The 20,831-nt window shown below is 42.1% G+C and overlaps 1 protein-coding gene across 1 annotated transcript in view; it reads right to left on the bottom strand.

Moving 5' to 3' along the window:
* Nucleotides 1–20,831, bottom strand: part of LOC142684354 (SCO-spondin-like) — a gene marked incomplete at its 5' end in the record, with an annotated part of 350,250 nt that overhangs the window by 228,451 nt on the left and 100,968 nt on the right. Inside the window, 8 exon segments of the mRNA XM_075847515.1 lie at nucleotides 364–612; nucleotides 3,981–4,163; nucleotides 17,428–17,658; nucleotides 18,556–18,950; nucleotides 19,570–19,663; nucleotides 20,147–20,296; nucleotides 20,438–20,547; nucleotides 20,628–20,755. Of these exon segments, the coding sequence (XP_075703630.1) occupies nucleotides 364–612; nucleotides 3,981–4,163; nucleotides 17,428–17,658; nucleotides 18,556–18,950; nucleotides 19,570–19,663; nucleotides 20,147–20,296; nucleotides 20,438–20,547; nucleotides 20,628–20,755 (1,540 nt within the window).

Here is a 20,831-nt window from a genome sequence, read left to right as displayed (position 1 = left end):
TCTGTATTCCCCCCCCCCCCTCTGCTGTTTTAGTACATCTTCTCATTCCATGTCTGCTGAGTGGGCGGGATCTTCCTGGTGTGATGTCAGAGCTGTGCTGTGTGCTGTGAGCCAATCAAATTTTCTCCCTACAGCTCCTCCTCCCCTCTCACTGTATTTAGGTTCACAAACAGTAATGAAGAAAAACTGCAGTTGCATCCCCTCCCCATCTGCTCTTTCTACTAATTACCTTTTTAACTGTAGATTAATTTTTGGTTCCTTGGTTATAATTTTAGGGGTGCTTTAATACCGATGACATTTGCATAATATACGTCTATTGTATAACACTGTATCAGAATCAGACCGCAGTGCTGGGTCACTTACCGCAGTTGTCCATGCTTTCATCTGATTGGTCGCGGCAGTGGGGAACTCCGTCACACAACTGGTTGTAGCCAACGCACTCCCCACTGAACGTGCATTTGAAGTATTCGAGGTCACAGGTTCTGTTACAGTCGTGCTCATCGCTGCCGTCCATACAATCCACCTCATTATCACACAGCCAGCCCCGGGGTCTGCACTCACCGCTGCCACACTGGAACTCGTAACGGCTGCACTGCCTGCCCGGACCGCTGGCTGAAGAATAAAAACAATGGGGAAATGTTCCAGTAGTGGCAACCAATGCATGAATTTACAGCAAAGACTGCGAAACATGCCATCAAATTTATCAAAGTGGCGAGGTACATTAGACGCAACTCACTAGGCATATAAAACAAACATCATATTCTGTACTCCACCTCACAGCTGCATTACAATATATGCCACAAAATAATAATGCAACAAAATAACGCAACATAAATCTTGGTGCCTGATCCAGAGTGACAGGAGACAGTGATCCAGAGTGACAGACGACAGAGATCCAGAGTGACAGGAGACAGAGATCCAAAGTTACAGGGGACAGGGAACCAGCGTGACAGGGGACAGAGATCCAGAGTGACAGAGAACAGAGATCCAGATTAACAGGGATCAGAGATCCAGAGTGACAGACGACAGAGATCCAGAGTGACAGACGACAGAGATCCAGAGAGACAGGGGACAGTGATCCAGAGAGACAGTGATCCAGAGAGACAGGGGACAGTGATCCAGAGAGACAGGGGACAGTGATCCAGAGAGACAGTGATCCAGAGAGACAGGGGACAGAGATCCAGAGTGACAGGGGACAGAGATCCAGAGTGACAGACGACAGTGATCCAGAGTGACAGACGACAGTGATCCAGAGAGACAGGGGACAGTAATCCAGAGTGACAGAGAACAGAGATCCAGAGTGACAGATGACAGTGATCCAGAGTGACAGAGAACAGATATCCAGATTAACAGGGATCAGAGATTCACAGTGTCAGGGGACAAAGATCCAGAGTGACAGGGGACAAGGATCCAGAGTGACAGATGACAGAAATCCAGATTGAAAGGGGACAGAGATCCAGAGTGACAGGGGACAGAGATCCAGATTGACAGACGACATAGATCCAGAGTGACAGACGACAGTGATCCAGAGAGACAGGGGACAGTGATCCAGAGTGACAGAGAACAGAGATCCAGAGTGACAGAGAACAGATATCCAGATTAACAGGGATCAGAGATCCAGAGTGACAGACGACAGAGATCCAAAGTGACAGACGACAGTGATAAAGAGAGACAGGGGACGGTGATCCAGAGTGACAGAGAACAGAGATCCAGAGTGACAGATGACAGTGATCCAGAGAGACAGAGAACAGAGATCCAGAGTAACAGGCGACAGAGGTCCAGAGTGACAGGGGACAGGGATCCAGAGTGAGAGGGGACAGATATCCAGAGTGACAGAGAACAGATATCCAGATTAACAGGGATCAGAGATTCAGAGTGACAGGGGACAAAGATCCAGAGTGACAGGGGACAAGGATCCAGAGTGACAGATGACAGAAATCCAGATTGAAAGGGGACAGAGATCCAGAGTGACAGGGGACAGAGATCCAGAGTGACAGATGACAGAGATCCAGAGTGACAGAGAACAGATATCCAGATTAACAGGGATCAGAGATCCAGAGTGACAGACGACAGAGATCCAGAGTGACAGATGACAGTGATCCAGAGAGACAGGGGACAGTGATCCAGAGTGACAGAGAACAGAGATCCAGAGTGACAGAGAACAGATATCCAGATTAACAGGGATCAGAGATCCAGAGTGACAGACGACAGAGATCCAGAGTGACAGACGACAGTGATCCAGAGAGACAGGGGATGGTGATCCAGAGTGACAGAGAACAGAGATCCAGAGTGACAGATGACAGTGATCCAGAGAGACAGGAGACAGTGATCCAGAGAGACAGAGAACAGAGATCCAGAGTAACAGGCGACAGAGGTCCAGAGTGACAGGGGACAGGGATCCAGAGTGAGAGGGGACAGAGATCCAGAGTGACAGAGAACAGAGATCCAGAGTGACAGAGAACAGAGATCCAAAGTTACAGGGGACAGAGATCCAGAGTGACAGGGGATAGAGATCCAGAGTGACAGAGAACAGAGATCCAGAGTGACAGAGAACAGAGATCCAGAGTGACAGAGAACAGATATCCATATTAACAGGGATCAGAGATCCAGAGTGACAGGGGACAGAGATTCAGAGTGACAGAGAACAGAGATCCAGAGTAACAGAGAACAGAGATCCAGAGTGACAGAGAACAGATATCCAGATTAACAGGGATCAGAGATCCAGAGTGACAGACGACAGTGATCCAGAGTGACAGACGACAGAGATCCAGAGTGACAGAGAACAGAGATCCAGAGTGACAGATGACAGTGATCCAGAGAGACAGGGGACAGTGATCCAAAGTAACAGGCGACAGAGGTCCAGAGTGACAGGGGACAGGGATCCAGAGTGAGAGGGGACAGAGATCCAGAGTGACAGGGGACAGAGATCCAGAGTGACATGGGAAAGAGATCCAAAGTTACAGGGGACAGGGATCCAGCGTGACAGGGGACAGAGATCCAGAGTGACAGAGATCCAGAGTGACAGAGAACAGAGATCCAGAGTAACAGAGAACAGATATCCAGATTAACAGGGATCAGAAATCCAGAGTGACAGGGGACAGAGATTCAGAGTGACAGAGAACAGAGATCCAGAATGACAGAGAACAGATATCCGGATTAACAGGGATCAGAGAAACAGAGTGACAGGGGACAGGGATCCAGAGTGACAGGGGACAAGGATCCAGAGTGACAGATGACAGAAATCCAGATTGAAAGGGGACAGAGATCCAGAGTGACAGGGGACAGATATCCAGAGTGACAGGGATCTAGAGTGACATGGGACAGGGATCTAGAGTGACAGGGGACAGGGATCCAGAGTGACAGGGGACAGAGATTCAGAGTGACAGAGAACAGAGATCCAGAGTGACAGAGATCCAGAGTGACAGAGAACAGATATCCAGATTAACAGGGATCAGAGATCCAGAGTGACAGAGAACAGATATCCAGATTAACAGGGATCAGAGATCCAGAGTGACAGGGGACAGGGATCCAGAGTGACAGGGGACAAGGATCCAGAGTGACAGATGACAGAAATCCAGATTGAAAGGGGACAGAGATCCAGAGTGACAGGGGACAGAGATCCAGAGTGACAGGGATCTAGAGTGACATGGGACAGGGATCTAGAGTGACAGGGGACAGGGATCCAGAGTGACAGGGGACAGGGATCCAGAGTGACAGGCGACAGGGATCCAAAGTGACAGGGGACAGGGATCCAGAGTGACAGGGTACAGGGATCCAGAGTGACAGGCATCTAGAGTGAAAGGGGACAGGGATCCAGAGTGACAGAAAGTGATCTGGAGTCACAGAAGACTGGAATCTAAACAAAAATAATCCATTTACAGGAGGTTGTGACAAGGAGCCGCTGTGAATAGTGTTTGAGAGTAAAAGGATCAGTGAACAGCAAGTACAGAGTTGACGTGGGATTATGTGTTATTATTCACCTGATGTCTGATTGGAGAATCCGGGTGGAGTTATCTGTGTGTTATCAGGTGGTGGAGACATACACTGTGCCCATTCTTCATCTGATTCATCAGTACAATCATATTTTCCATTACACAACTTGTCTCGTCTGATGCAGGATCCATCTCCACAGACCCAGAACCCCGGAGAACACGTCCCGAGCCCTGTAACAATAAAGACACCGCAACATGGAGACACCAAGATGAGTAGATCATGAAAATGCTTAAAGAGGCTGTCACCACATTATAAGTGCCCTGTTTCCTACATAATGTGATCAGTGCTGTAATGTAGATAACAGTGGTCCTAGTAATAAAAAGGCTGTCACCAGATTATAAGTGTCCTGTCTCCTAGATAATGTGATCAGCGCTGTAATGTATATAACAGTGGTCCTAGTAATAAAGAGGCTGTCACCAGATTATAAGTGTCCTATCTCCTACATAATGTGATCAGCGCTGTAATGTAGATAACAATGATCCTAGTAATAAAGAGGCTGTCACCACATTATAAGTGTCCTGTCTTCTACATAATATGATCAGCGCTGTAATGTATATAACAGTGGTCCTAGTAATAAAGAGGCTGTCACCAGATTATAAGTGTCCTATCTCCTACATAATGTGATCAGCGCTGTAATGTAGATAAAAATGATCCTAGTAATAAAGAGGCTGTCACCACATTATAAGTGTCCTGTCTTCTACATAATATGATCAGCGCTGTAATGTAGATAACAGTGGTCCTAGTAATAAAGAGGCTGTCACCAGATTATAAGTGTCCTGTCTCCTACATAATGTGATCAGTGCTGTAATGTAGATAACAACAGTGGTCCTAGTAATAAAGAGGATGTCACCAGATTATAAGTGCCCTGTCTCCTACATAATGTGATCAGCGCTGTAATGTAGATAACAGTGGTCCTAGTAATAAAGAGGCTGTCACCAGATTATAAGTGTTCTGTCTCCTACATAATGTGATCAGCGCTGTAATGTAGATAACAACAGTGGTCCTAGTAATAAATAGGCTGTCACCAGATTATAAGTGTCCTGTCTCCTACATAATGTGATCAGCGCTGTAATGTAGATAACAATGATCCTAGTAATAAAGAGGCTGTCACCAGATTATAAGTGTCCTGTCTCCTACATAATGTCATCGGCGCTCTAATGTAGATAACAGTGGTCCTAGTAATAAAGAGGCTCTGTCACCAGATTATAAGTGTCCTGTCTCCTACATAATGTGATCAGCGCTATAATGTAGATAACAGTGGTCCTAGTAATAAAGAGGCTGTCACCAGATTATAAGTGCCCTGTCTCCTACATAATGTGATCAGCGCTGTAATGTAGATAACAGTGGTCCTAGTAATAAAGAGGCTGTCACCAGATTATAAGTGCCCTGTCTCCTACATGATGTGATCGGCGCTGTAATTTATATAACAGTGGTTTTTATTTTGAAAAACTAGCATTTTTTACAGTTATGAACAATTTTAGATTTATGCTAATTAGTATGCTAATTAGTTTCTTAATTGGCGTGTTTTTACTTTTTACCAACTGGGCGTTGTACAGAGGAGTGTATGACGCTGACCAATCATTGACCAATCAGCGACCAATCAGTGACCAATCAGCGTCATACACTTCTCATTGTTCCAGCCCAGCTTCTGTCACTGCACAATACCGCTGGAACAATGAGAAGTGTATGACGCTGATTGGTCTGATTGGTCGCTGATTGGTCACTGATTGGTCACTGATTGGTCAGCGTCATACACTTCTCTTCACAACGCCCAGTTGCTAAAAAGTAAAAACACGCCCAGTTGTCTATTAAGAAACTAATTAGCATAAATCTAAAATTCTTCATGTCATTGTCAAAAATTATCGTTTTTCAAAATAAAACCACTGTTATCTACATTACAGCGCTGATCAGATTATATAGGAGATAGGGCACTTATATTCTGGTGACAGCCTCTTTATTACTAGGACCACTGTTATCTACATTACAGCACCGATCACATCATGTAGGAGACAGGGCACTTATAATCTGGTGACAGCCTCTTTATTACTAGGACCACTGTTATCTATATTACAGTGCTGACCACATTATGTAGGAGACAGGACACTTATAATCTGGTGACATCCTCTTTATTACTAGGACCACTGTTATCTACATTACAGCACTGATCACATTATGTAGGAGAGAGGGCACTTATATTCTGGTGACAGCCTCTTTATTACTAGGACCACGGTTATGTATATTACAGTGCTGACCACATTATGTAGGAGACAGGACACTTATAATCTGGTGTCATCCTCTTTATTACTAGGACCACTGTTATCTACATTACTGCGCTGATCACATTATGTAGGAGATAGGACACTTATAATCTGGTGACAGCCTCTTTATTACTAGGACCAGTGTTATCTACATTACAGCACTGATCACATTATGTAGGAGACAGGGTACTTCTAATATGGTGACAGCCTCTTTATTACTAGGACCACTGTTATCTACATTACAGCGCTGATCACATTATATGGAAGATAGGGCACTTATAATCTGGTTACAGCCTCTTTATTACTAGGACCACTGTTATCTACATTACAGCCCCGATTATGTAGGAGACAGGACACTTATAATCTTGTGACAGAGCCTCTTTATTACTAGGACCACTGTTATCTACATTACAGCCCCGATCACATTATGTAGGAGATAGGACACATAATCTGGTGACAGCCTCTTTATTACTAGGACCACTGTTATCTACATTACAGCGCTGATCACATTATGTAGGAGACAGGACACTTATAATCTGGTGACAGCCTTTTTATTACTAGGACCACTGTTATCTACATTACAGCACTGATCACATTATGTAGGAAACAGGGCACTTATAATGTGGTGACAGCCTCTTTAAGCAAAGAAATCCACGACATTTCCATCCTTTTCCCTTTGTCCACAGGTTGACATCTTTGTTAGGTTGGTCACCGAGGATCTGAGAAAAATTTCTAACAACTTTAGTGATAACCTTAAACCCTGTGAGAGGACTGCTCTAAGGGAATTGAAACAAATGAAAGATGTCATATTCAAGCCAGCGGATAAGGGTGGAAATGTCGTGGTTTGGCCATGTGATATGTATGAGAAAGAGGTTGGGAGACAACTCGGTGACCAAGACACTTATAGGGTTTTGGAACGAAGCCCAATGGCCCTTTTCAGTGCGAAACTTGATACCATTTTGCGGAGAGCAGTAGATAGTGGCATTATCACACGGGAGGTTCATGAGAGTCTAGTAGTCAGAGAGCCTAGAGTACCAACTCTTTACCTTTTGCCTAAGATACATAAAAATGTCAAATGCCCTCCTGGCAGACCGATTATTTCGGGAATTGGTGGGATTTGTGAGATGACGTGCAGATTCATTGATTTCTATCTGAGACCTCATGTGGAAACTCTTCCATCATATATACGTGATTCAACTGACATTCTTGTATCCCTTGAAGGTCTCAGATTGGAATCAGATATGTATCTGGTCACTAGTGATGTGGAATCCTTGTACACATCGATACACCATGATCATGGTCTACGTGCGTGCAGGTTTTTTCTACAGACAGGAAATCTGACATGTGAAATGGTTGAGCTCATCCTGGAACTACTAGACTATGTGTTGAGACATAATTTTTTCATCTTTAAAGATAAGTATTATCTACAAAATCGAGGCACCGCGATGGGGGCAACTTGTGCCCCATCCTATGCAAATCTTTTTATGGGATTTTGGGAAAGATCTGTGATAACCAATAGTGATTACTGTGGTGAGCGGCAGGTTTTGTCGTGGAGGCGTTTTATTGATGATGTCTTATTTATTTGGCAGGGTACTGAGGATGAGCTCAACCTATTTCTTAATTATCTGAATATTAATGAAATGGGTATTAAATTGACAAGCAAGTACAGTAAAACTGAACTCGATTTCCTGGACCTAAAGATAAAGGTAGAGGCTGACGGTAAGCTTAACACCGATATTTTTAGAAAATCCACTTCTGTGAATTCCTATCTAACGGCTGACTCCTCCCACCCTAGACACATCATTAGGGCCATCCCAAGAGGGCAATTCCTCCGAGCTAGAAGGATTTGCTCTACTGAGGATGTGTTTGAGCATCGATCCAAGGATCTGATGAACAGGTTTCTTAATAGAGGATATGAAAAATCGGAAGTAAAACGTGAATATGAATACGCTAAAACCAAGACCAGAACCGATCTACTCAAACCCCAGTTGAAGGGAAGAAAAGGGCCGGATAATGTGGTAAGATACATATCAGGATATAATAAACAATGGAACATCATGCGAGGGATCTTTGACAAACATTGGTCTATTTTAAAAACAGACAAACGTCTATCCAGAATCATTACCCCTTTTCCATCTATGACACCACGTCGGAGTCCTAATCTCCGTGATATTTTAGTTAGGAGTCATTATGTCCCTTCCATATCCAATAAATATTTGTTTGAATCTCGAGGGCCTAGGTGGGGTAACGTGTCATGCGGAAAATGTGGAGCGTGTCACGTAATGGAGAGAACTGACTCATTCTCTGGCTCAGATTGCACTAAAGTGTACAAAATTGTGCATTTTGTAAACTGCAACACCAGGAACGTCATCTATCATGCCTGTTGTCCTTGTAATAAGATCTACATTGGGATGACCTCAAGGGAGTTGAAAATGCGTGTAATGGAACACATCAGGGATATCAAAGGTATTCAGCATAAACAAATTGGAGATGATGACATCCTTTTTGGTGACAGGAGTAAGCCTCTTGCAAGGCATTTTAAGGAGTTTCATGGGAGTAACTGGAGACTGCTGAAAATAAAGGGAATTGACCGTATTTATGCTGGTAATCGTGGGGGGGACATGGTTAAAAACCTTCTTAGAAAGGAAATGAAATGGATTGTTACTCTAGACACATTGTCCCCAAGGGGCTTGAACGAAACACAAAGTTTCGCATCTTTTTTGTGAATATTCTGTATTTGGACTTACGCTGTTTTTATTTGTTATTTGTTGCTAGTGTCGGATTATCGGATTTTTGAAAAGGAGAACATATTGAAGATTTTGAAGTATTTGGATCGGTGTTTATGTCTATATATGCTGTATGATGATAAATTTTTGAAAAATATACATGGTGTTCTATACTATATACGTGTGTATTTCGCTGGATAGGGATGATATGAGTTATTGATGTAATGATATATATATATATATATATATATGCATGTATGTATTGACTTTCATTCTCATCTTGGTGTATAATATAATTCTAGGAGATATATATACGTAGGTGCATTGTTAACCTTGATGTATTGGGTTGATGCATATATATATATATATTTTATAACTTTTATGATTAATTATTTATTAATTTTTCTGTCATCGTGTTTATATGATTTTGTTTGTTTTGTCTATATCTACTCGTATTTGGAATAATTTGGGTGTACACATGGAGAGTTCATATGTGAAATATTGTGGGTTAATTATATTGATATTTTGTATTAATTCGATTAATTATGTACTAGTCTGTACTTTGAACTTCACTGCATGGAAGATATATTGATATATTGTTTATACTTCTTACAGTTATGGGTTAGTGTCACTAATATTCTTATATATATGTTTATTATTATTTTATTTGATTCCTGGATGCTCATCTGGATCGGAGCTCGCCATTCCTGTTTGCAGGTTGGGGTTCCGATCTGGTTGGGCTTTCATGTATCTATTAACGTAATTGTTGCACTTTATATATTCTTAGTACTTATTTTTAGGTTATTGGTCTTAGGGCCTCCTATGTATAGATATATATATTATTAGATTTTTCTATTTTTGGGGGGATAATTTTCTTATTTTTATATAACTATAACTATATGTAATAATTTTTATATGTATTTATATTGTTTTCTTCTTTTTTGGTAATGGTTTGATGTATATATGAATTTCTTGTATGTATACCTTTAAGTGCGAGATAGTACTGTAATATGTGTATAGTCATTTGATTTGATATTAATTTGATATTGATGTGATATTTATTTAAGTATCCTGTCTATACGAATATTGACATATTGGGGAATACACCGTGAAGAGCATAATGGTATATTAAAGTTCTGGCTTTTCTGAACCGATATTACAAAATGACACTTTTTCCTCTATCGTAAGTATGCTTTGTGATTTACTCACTTGGTACGTGATGGGTGCGCATGCGGGTCGCGCTGTCTCCTAGGTGTCAGATCGGAAGTTGTCTTCAGATCCGAGAACGAGTCCTGGTTTCCAGGTACGACTTCCGGACTTGACGCGGATGGTCTGGCACCTGGAGATGGGCGTGACCTGTCATGCGCCGATTAACATCACCTCATTTGAGGTGTACTTAAGGGAGGAAGCATCTAGCATACTTCACCTCCTGACGAAGGAAGCGAAACGCGCGTCGAGGTGTTCCCCGGATTAGGTCTTCTTTTCATCATGTCCACCCCAGGTAATTAAGTGCTCATTTTTTGATACAGATTTGCCTCTGCACTCCCACATATGGGTTATATGAGGTTTCTACGTCTACCCAGTTGATCATTCTAGACTTCTGATCTCCTGGGGGAATCTGTACTAGGATTATACATTTCCTTATCGCTATATGGTATATAGTATGACCATTTCTATGGGATACGGTGGACATTCCTATCCGGGGTGTTTTTAAATTATCTGTATTTTAAATGTTTGTATTTTGTGGGTAATGTTCTCCCTATTGGGACAATAAAGATATATTTTGGTACTCTTGCTGTTTATTTGAGATTAATTAAGCATCAGGTATATTTTTGGATCATTGATTATTGATAATTATATCTGGTGGTATGATAGGTGCTTAAGATACATTTTTGTTGATAACATTGTACTTTGTATTTTTTGAAGCAGATAAAAATCTATATATGGATTATAAATCACGTGACCGAACTTGGGTCACACAATTAGCTAATGTTTTTGATGGTAATGAATTACCCCATGAGGATGCGAATACTGATGTAAAGGAGATAAAAGTGTCCCTGAAATACCTTTTGAAAAAAAGAACTCGAGTGTGGTGGAATAAAGCCTCCCTCGAGAACTATTTACAAAAGGATATTATCCCTCGAGGCCTAAGGGTCCAATTGTTCCCCTCCTTCCCGGTTGACAACACAACCTTTAGGAGCAAGTGGGAGGAGTCATGCAAGATTTGCTCAAGGAATTTCCTGGAACTTCTTATTGGATTAGATAAGAAGACCCTTGAGATCACTGAAGTGGAAATTGAGGAATTAAACGTTAAATTAAAGAAAGAGTTAAACGAAAAATCTCTTAAGGAATTTGAAAGTGAACTGGATAACGACTTTAAAAAGTGGGAGAGCGAGGTTCAAGCAGATAAGGCCAGAAAATTCAAACGAGATCTTGCAGACTTTCAGTCTAATAGTGCTTATAGATGGCAAAGGTCTGGGAGACCCATGTCCTCGTCACGATCATCTTCTGCATCATCTACCAGAAGCAATGTAGGGGAACGTTTTTTAGACAAACGAATACCCATAACCAATCAAGAGGAACCGGATCGTTCTCGAATGCATACCCGAAATTTTCACAAAAAGAAAAACTATGGCAGCATCAGGGAGAATCAAACGAAAATAAGGAAATATTGAAGGTAATCAATTTGTCTAGTATTGATCTCTCTGATGCACAGATTTCTGTTTTAAGCAGGGGCTTAACTTTTTCACCTTCAGCGAACTTTGACCTCTTCGAAGCGGTCAAAGATTTGCATCTTTTTGCCCGTAAGCTTATGCTAAAACGTTATTTTTCGAATCCGGACGAGTTTATACCGTGTGATGATGTTGAAAGGGAGACTTTGGCAGCATTGGAGGAATTACGGGGGGAAAGCTGTGGAGATGAGGCTAGTACATCTAGATTTCCCCCATGTATCCGCAAGAAATCCACGACATTTCCATCCTTTTCCCTTTGTCCACAGGTTGACATCTTTGTTAGGTTGGTCACCGAGGATCTGAGAAAAATTTCTAACAACTTTAGTGATAACCTTAAACCCTGTGAGAGGACTGCTCTAAGGGAATTGAAACAAATGAAAGATGTCATATTCAAGCCAGCGGATAAGGGTGGAAATGTCGTGGTTTGGCCATGTGATATGTATGAGAAAGAGGTTGGGAGACAACTCGGTGACCAAGACACTTATAGGGTTTTGGAACGAAGCCCAATGGCCCTTTTCAGTGCGAAACTTGATACCATTTTGCGGAGAGCAGTAGATAGTGGCATTATCACACGGGAGGTTCATGAGAGTCTAGTAGTCAGAGAGCCTAGAGTACCAACTCTTTACCTTTTGCCTAAGATACATAAAAATGTCAAATGCCCTCCTGGCAGACCGATTATTTCGGGAATTGGTGGGATTTGTGAGATGACGTGCAGATTCATTGATTTCTATCTGAGACCTCATGTGGAAACTCTTCCATCATATATACGTGATTCAACTGACATTCTTGTATCCCTTGAAGGTCTCAGATTGGAATCAGATATGTATCTGGTCACTAGTGATGTGGAATCCTTGTACACATCGATACACCATGATCATGGTCTACGTGCGTGCAGGTTTTTTCTACAGACAGGAAATCTGACATGTGAAATGGTTGAGCTCATCCTGGAACTACTAGACTATGTGTTGAGACATAATTTTTTCATCTTTAAAGATAAGTATTATCTACAAAATCGAGGCACCGCGATGGGGGCAACTTGTGCCCCATCCTATGCAAATCTTTTTATGGGATTTTGGGAAAGATCTGTGATAACCAATGGTGATTACTGTGGTGAGCGGCAGGTTTTGTCGTGGAGGCGTTTTATTGATGATGTCTTATTTATTTGGCAGGGTACTGAGGATGAGCTCAACCTATTTCTTAATTATCTGAATATTAATGAAATGGGTATTAAATTGACAAGCAAGTACAGTAAAACTGAACTCGATTTCCTGGACCTAAAGATAAAGGTAGAGGCTGACGGTAAGCTTAACACCGATATTTTTAGAAAATCCACTTCTGTGAATTCCTATCTAACGGCTGACTCCTCCCACCCTAGACACATCATTAGGGCCATCCCAAGAGGGCAATTCCTCCGAGCTAGAAGGATTTGCTCTACTGAGGATGTGTTTGAGCATCGATCCAAGGATCTGATGAACAGGTTTCTTAATAGAGGATATGAAAAATCGGAAGTAAAACGTGAATATGAATACGCTAAAACCAAGACCAGAACCGATCTACTCAAACCCCAGTTGAAGGGAAGAAAAGGGCCGGATAATGTGGTAAGATACATATCAGGATATAATAAACAATGGAACATCATGCGAGGGATCTTTGACAAACATTGGTCTATTTTAAAAACAGACAAACGTCTATCCAGAATCATTACCCCTTTTCCATCTATGACACCACGTCGGAGTCCTAATCTCCGTGATATTTTAGTTAGGAGTCATTATGTCCCTTCCATATCCAATAAATATTTGTTTGAATCTCGAGGGCCTAGGTGGGGTAACGTGTCATGCGGAAAATGTGGAGCGTGTCACGTAATGGAGAGAACTGACTCATTCTCTGGCTCAGATTGCACTAAAGTGTACAAAATTGTGCATTTTGTAAACTGCAACACCAGGAACGTCATCTATCATGCCTGTTGTCCTTGTAATAAGATCTACATTGGGATGACCTCAAGGGAGTTGAAAATGCGTGTAATGGAACACATCAGGGATATCAAAGGTATTCAGCATAAACAAATTGGAGATGATGACATCCTTTTTGGTGACAGGAGTAAGCCTCTTGCAAGGCATTTTAAGGAGTTTCATGGGAGTAACTGGAGACTGCTGAAAATAAAGGGAATTGACCGTATTTATGCTGGTAATCGTGGGGGGGACATGGTTAAAAACCTTCTTAGAAAGGAAATGAAATGGATTGTTACTCTAGACACATTGTCCCCAAGGGGCTTGAACGAAACACAAAGTTTCGCATCTTTTTTGTGAATATTCTGTATTTGGACTTACGCTGTTTTTATTTGTTATTTGTTGCTAGTGTCGGATTATCGGATTTTTGAAAAGGAGAACATATTGAAGATTTTGAAGTATTTGGATCGGTGTTTATGTCTATATATGCTGTATGATGATAAATTTTTGAAAAATATACATGGTGTTCTATACTATATACGTGTGTATTTCGCTGGATAGGGATGATATGAGTTATTGATGTAATGATATATATATATATATATATATGCATGTATGTATTGACTTTCATTCTCATCTTGGTGTATAATATAATTCTAGGAGATATATATACGTAGGTGCATTGTTAACCTTGATGTATTGGGTTGATGCATATATATATATATATTTTATAACTTTTATGATTAATTATTTATTAATTTTTCTGTCATCGTGTTTATATGATTTTGTTTGTTTTGTCTATATCTACTCGTATTTGGAATAATTTGGGTGTACACATGGAGAGTTCATATGTGAAATATTGTGGGTTAATTATATTGATATTTTGTATTAATTCGATTAATTATGTACTAGTCTGTACTTTGAACTTCACTGCATGGAAGATATATTGATATATTGTTTATACTTCTTACAGTTATGGGTTAGTGTCACTAATATTCTTATATATATGTTTATTATTATTTTATTTGATTCCTGGATGCTCATCTGGATCGGAGCTCGCCATTCCTGTTTGCAGGTTGGGGTTCCGATCTGGTTGGGCTTTCATGTATCTATTAACGTAATTGTTGCACTTTATATATTCTTAGTACTTATTTTTAGGTTATTGGTCTTAGGGCCTCCTATGTATAGATATATATATTATTAGATTTTTCTATTTTTGGGGGGATAATTTTCTTATTTTTATATAACTATAACTATATGTAATAATTTTTATATGTATTTATATTGTTTTCTTCTTTTTTGGTAATGGTTTGATGTATATATGAATTTCTTGTATGTATACCTTTAAGTGCGAGATAGTACTGTAATATGTGTATAGTCATTTGATTTGATATTAATTTGATATTGATGTGATATTTATTTAAGTATCCTGTCTATACGAATATTGACATATTGGGGAATACACCGTGAAGAGCATAATGGTATATTAAAGTTCTGGCTTTTCTGAACCGATATTACAAAATGACACTTTTTCCTCTATCGTAAGTATGCTTTGTGATTTACTCACTTGGTACGTGATGGGTGCGCATGCGGGTCGCGCTGTCTCCTAGGTGTCAGATCGGAAGTTGTCTTCAGATCCGAGAACGAGTCCTGGTTTCCAGGTACGACTTCCGGACTTGACGCGGATGGTCTGGCACCTGGAGATGGGCGTGACCTGTCATGCGCCGATTAACATCACCTCATTTGAGGTGTACTTAAGGGAGGAAGCATCTAGCATACTTCACCTCCTGACGAAGGAAGCGAAACGCGCGTCGAGGTGTTCCCCGGATTAGGTCTTCTTTTCATCATGTCCACCCCAGGTAATTAAGTGCTCATTTTTTGATACAGATTTGCCTCTGCACTCCCACATATGGGTTATATGAGGTTTCTACGTCTACCCAGTTGATCATTCTAGACTTCTGATCTCCTGGGGGAATCTGTACTAGGATTATACATTTCCTTATCGCTATATGGTATATAGTATGACCATTTCTATGGGATACGGTGGACATTCCTATCCGGGGTGTTTTTAAATTATCTGTATTTTAAATGTTTGTATTTTGTGGGTAATGTTCTCCCTATTGGGACAATAAAGATATATTTTGGTACTCTTGCTGTTTATTTGAGATTAATTAAGCATCAGGTATATTTTTGGATCATATGTAGGAGATAGGACACTTATAATCTGGTGACAGCCTTATTATTACTGGGACTACTGTTATCTACATTACAGCGCTGATCACATTATGTAGGAGACAGGGCACTTATAATCTGGTGACAGAACCTCTTTATTACTATGACCACTGTTATCTACATTACAGCCCCGATCACATTATGTAGGAGACAGGGCACTTATAATCTGGTGACAGCCTCTTTATTACTAGGACCACTGTTATCTACATTACAGCCCCGATCACATTATGTAGGAGATAGGACACATAATCTGGTGACAGCCTCTTTATTACTAGGACCACTGTTATCTACATTACAGCGCTGATCACATTATGTAGGAGATAGGACACTTATAATCTGGTGACAGCCTTATTATTACTGGGACTACTGTTATCTACATTACAGCGCTGATCACATTATGTAGGAGACAGGGCACTTATAATCTGGTGACAGAACCTCTTTATTACTATGACCACTGTTATCTACATTACAGCCCCGATCACATTATGTAGGAGACAGGACACTTATAATCTGGTGACAGCCTCTTTATTACTAGGACCACTGTTATCTACATTACAGCCCTGATCACATTATGTAGGAGATAGGACACATAATGTGGTGACAGCCTCTTTATTACTAGGACCACTGTTATCTACATTACAGCGCTGATAACATTATGTAGGAGATAGGACACTTATAATGTGGTGACAGCCTCTTTATTACTAGGACCACTGTTGTCTACATTACAGCACTGATCACATTATGTAGGAGACAGGGCACTTATAATCTGGTGACAGCCTCTTTATTACTAGGACCACTGTTATCTACATTACAGCGCTGATCACATTATGTAGGAGATAGGACACTTATAATCTGGTGACAGCCTTATTATTACTGGGACCACTGTTATCTACATTACAGCGCTGATCACATTATGTAGGAGACAGGGCACTTATAATCTGGTGACAGCCTCTTTATTACTAGGACCACTGATCACATTATGTAGGAGACAGGGCACTTATAATGTGGTGACAGCCTCTTTATTACTAGGACCACTGTTATCTACATTACAGCGCTGATCACATTATGTAGGAGATAGGACACTTATAATCTGGTGACAGCCTTATTATTACTGGGACCACTGTTATCTACATTACAGCGCTGATCACATTATGTAGGAGACAGGGCACTTATAATCTGGTGACAGCCTCTTTATTACTAGGACCACTGTTATCTACATTACAGCGCTGATCACATTATGTAGGAGATAGGACACTTATAATCTGGTGACAGCCTTATTATTACTGGGACCACTGTTATCTACATTACAGCGCTGATCACATTATGTAGGAGACAGGGCACTTATAATCTGGTGACAGCCTCTTTATTACTAGGACCACTGTTATCTACATTACAGCGCTGATCACATTATGTAGGAGACAGGGCACTTATAATCTGGTGACAGAGCCTCTTTAAGATCTCATCACAAGAGTGTCCATTACTTTTACACACGTTGGATCAGTGAGTAACGTAATTCTGATGGAGGCTGGTCCCGTGTTACCTGTGCACACTGTCTCATCTGCTCCATTGCCGCAGTCTTGGTGTCCATCACACACTTTCTCCTTGGACAGACACAGCCCCTCAGGACACTGAAACTCACTGGATTGACAGGAGCAGCTCCTCTCATCGCTGAAATCACCGCAGTCATCATGCCCATCACAACGGTGAATATAGGGGACACACTTACCCAGGGAGCAATGGAAATGGGCAGAGCTGCAGCCGGAGGAGCAACCTGGATAAAATGACATTGGAGAGATGATGCGCTGACGGAGTTTCCTTGGCTTCAGACACATAGAGAGACAAGGCTTTGTTTACACATAGATCATTTGTTGTAGGGTTTGGTTCCATGCAGCTGGTTGGCCGGCTGAGTTTGATCACATGCTAGTTCTTGTCTGGATGTGGTTGGTTAAATGTAATTCAGCTTTGATCAGCGCTTGAAATTATGCTGGAACTTGTTGCAAGAGGGCAAGAAAGAGCTGCTCTATTTACACTGAGGACCCAGAACTATTTACATGGCATTGTATTTCTGGCTATAAATAAAATTTAGAAGCCTCGGTGTTAGGAATGAAACCTAAGATCTCCTGTGTCCCATGAACTAGCTCTTCTCATTGAGCCAATGGTGCTGCTGGACAGCTCCAATGCTGGATCTAGTGTCTAGCTTCTCGTTAATCCCTGTCTCTCTCAATTTCATTAGGTTGATTGACTGGTCTCACCATTGTGGCTCCTGTATAAGCCCGGACCTTGCAGTACCTCCTTGCCAGACTATTGACCTTCCTTGTTATTGTCTAGTTCCTCTCTGCCTCACATTATTACCTATTGATGTTTATTTGTGTATCGAACCTGGCCTGTTACTTGACTACTCTTACTATTTGCATCCTCCTGTCTGATCATTTCAGCCACTGGACTCTTAATCTGCCACTGGTGCCTGGGCCTTGGCACTTCGCCTCCTTTTATGGAAGACTTTATATGTTCCACCTCTGCGCAGCCTGCTGTGAGGTCATCGTAATTAATGCTTGGCTAGACATTGTGGATGGTGCTAACCTCTCCATGGGATATTAGGACACTACTCTGCATCCAGTCATTGACGAATGTGTGATCTTACAGGTTCAACTTTATTGTAAGGACCTACCTGATTCATCAGAGTTATCAGCGAACCCACAGTCCAGTTCACCATCACAGATGTGCGAGAGGGGAATGCAGCGCCCATTGGAACAACGAAACTCATTATTAGTACAGGAGGGAGCAGGGCAGCCCCATTCATCTGAGTGATCCACACAGTCGGCTCTGCCATCACAGCGGTGTTCCAGGGGGACGCACTGTCCATTGGCACAGCGGTGCTCTTCTGGGGCACATGTCAACAAGCAGATCTCATCGGATCCATCTCCACAATCGTCCTCATTGTCACAAACCCAGGCAATGGGGACGCAGCGATCACTGAATTGACAGGCAAATTCATCATCTCCACATCGGGAAGGGGCAGAACAGGGTTCATCAGGACACAGCCACCGGCCAGACTCACAGGTGCTGCAAGAACAAAGATGTCCGTCAGCCAACAAGAATGTTCAGCCTCACAGGGTTGAAAAACATGAATGTAGAACCTCAGAGGGTCATTTATGAGTAATGGGAGGGTGTGGAGACCATGAATGGTGAACCTCAGAGGGTGATATATGAGTAATGGGAGGGATGTGGAGACCATGAATGGTGAACCTCAGAGGGTGATATATGAGTAATGGGAGAGATGTGGAGACCATGAATGGTGAACCTCAGAGGGTGATATATGAGTAATGGGAGGGATGTGGAGACCATGAATGTAGAACCTCAGAGGGTGATATATGAGTAATGGGAGGGATGTGGAGACCATGAATGATGAACCTCAGAGGGTGATATATGAGTAATGGGAGGGATGTGGAGACCATGAATGTAGAACCACAGAGGGTGATATATGAGTAATGGGAGGGTGTGGAGACCATGAATGTAGAACCACAGAGGGTGATATATGAGTAATGGGAGGGTGTGGAGACCATGAATGATGAACCTCAGAGGGTGATATATGAGTAATGGGAGGGATGTGGAGACCATGAATGTAGAACCTCAGAGGGTGATATAATAGTTATGCCTCTTCTAGCCATGACATGAGACATACCAGTTGAGGCAGCCTTGATCTACAGTCGCACCCGATGGGAATGGTAATCTCTCCCAGAAACATGGACATTCTGATGGGTCGATGCAGTTGCCGTCTACATGTGGAGAAAATGTCCATTAATGATCCAGTGGCAGATGCCGGGAGCACGATGATATAGACGACCAGTCGGGGTGATATCAGAACGGGTCCCCCATAATCCTATGTATCCTTCAAAGTTAATTACAAGTTTCCTACAACATCTAGAAGACCCGGAGTCCCTGCTGGTGCAATCCTTCGTGAACGCAAGTTCTTGGAGAAATGTTAACCCCTTAAAGGATGGATAAGGTCATTCTCAGGAAAATGTTAATGAGGGAGGATCAATAAAGAAGGACAGAACTGAGAGCTGACCCAACCAAGGCTGAAAATGATCTGTTCTATGATGATCTCATCCCAGTAGATTATTATGGTCATGTAGCAGAGCTAAGTTTGTTAGTTAACATATTCATGATAATATGTTTTAATTCTGGTAAACCTTGTGCTCTAGAAGCAGTGTGTGTATATATATATATTAACGTCCGGCTTTGTACAGTCCCCTCACCATGCAGGACCTTCCCCTGAGGACAGAAGCATCCCTCCACGCAGGACAGATGTGCACAGTGCTGCTCCAGATCCAGTCCCAGGTTCCTGCAAGTCCGAGGGCAAGCCGGACCACATGCCTCATAAACCAGACCATGGTCACACTGCATGGCTGTGGAGGAGAAGATGGGTCATCGGGTCAGAAATCACAACTGGAGCCCCAACATCTCGGGAGGCAGATTATACTGCATTCAGATGACTCAGGATCTTAAATCTGCCCAGTATAACTACTACTGTATGTGGAGACACCTACGACACAAGTCCTGCGACCTCCAGCGGATGTAGACCCCTCGCTGGTTACATTCCTCCACGTAGGTGGCAATGGCTGTGCAGAGACACTCGCAGTCTCCACCAGAGTCACATCTGGAAAAAGTAGAGAAGATGAGTCGGCAGAGGTGAGGAGAACGTTTATATGATACCCATAACATGCCACCATTACCTACCCACAGGCGTCATACACACACCAGTCATAGTAATGCCGGCACGGCACCTCCTGGTGACATGGAGCAAACTGCGGCTGCAAGAGCACGCCACAACTCTTCCTGGCCCAGGTCACCCTGTGACTGTTCTCCTGGGAGATGAGGGAGTACACACGAATAGTTAAATGGACATCTATGTACATAACCCCCAAGATCTACTGAGGGAAG

This window comes from Rhinoderma darwinii, assembly GCF_050947455.1.
Source record: "Rhinoderma darwinii isolate aRhiDar2 chromosome 5 unlocalized genomic scaffold, aRhiDar2.hap1 SUPER_5_unloc_1, whole genome shotgun sequence".
NCBI classification, from domain to species: Eukaryota; Metazoa; Chordata; class Amphibia; order Anura; family Rhinodermatidae; genus Rhinoderma; species Rhinoderma darwinii.
The sequence above is the reverse complement of the archived record's forward strand: the minus strand, read 5'-3'. Positions and strand labels throughout refer to the sequence as shown.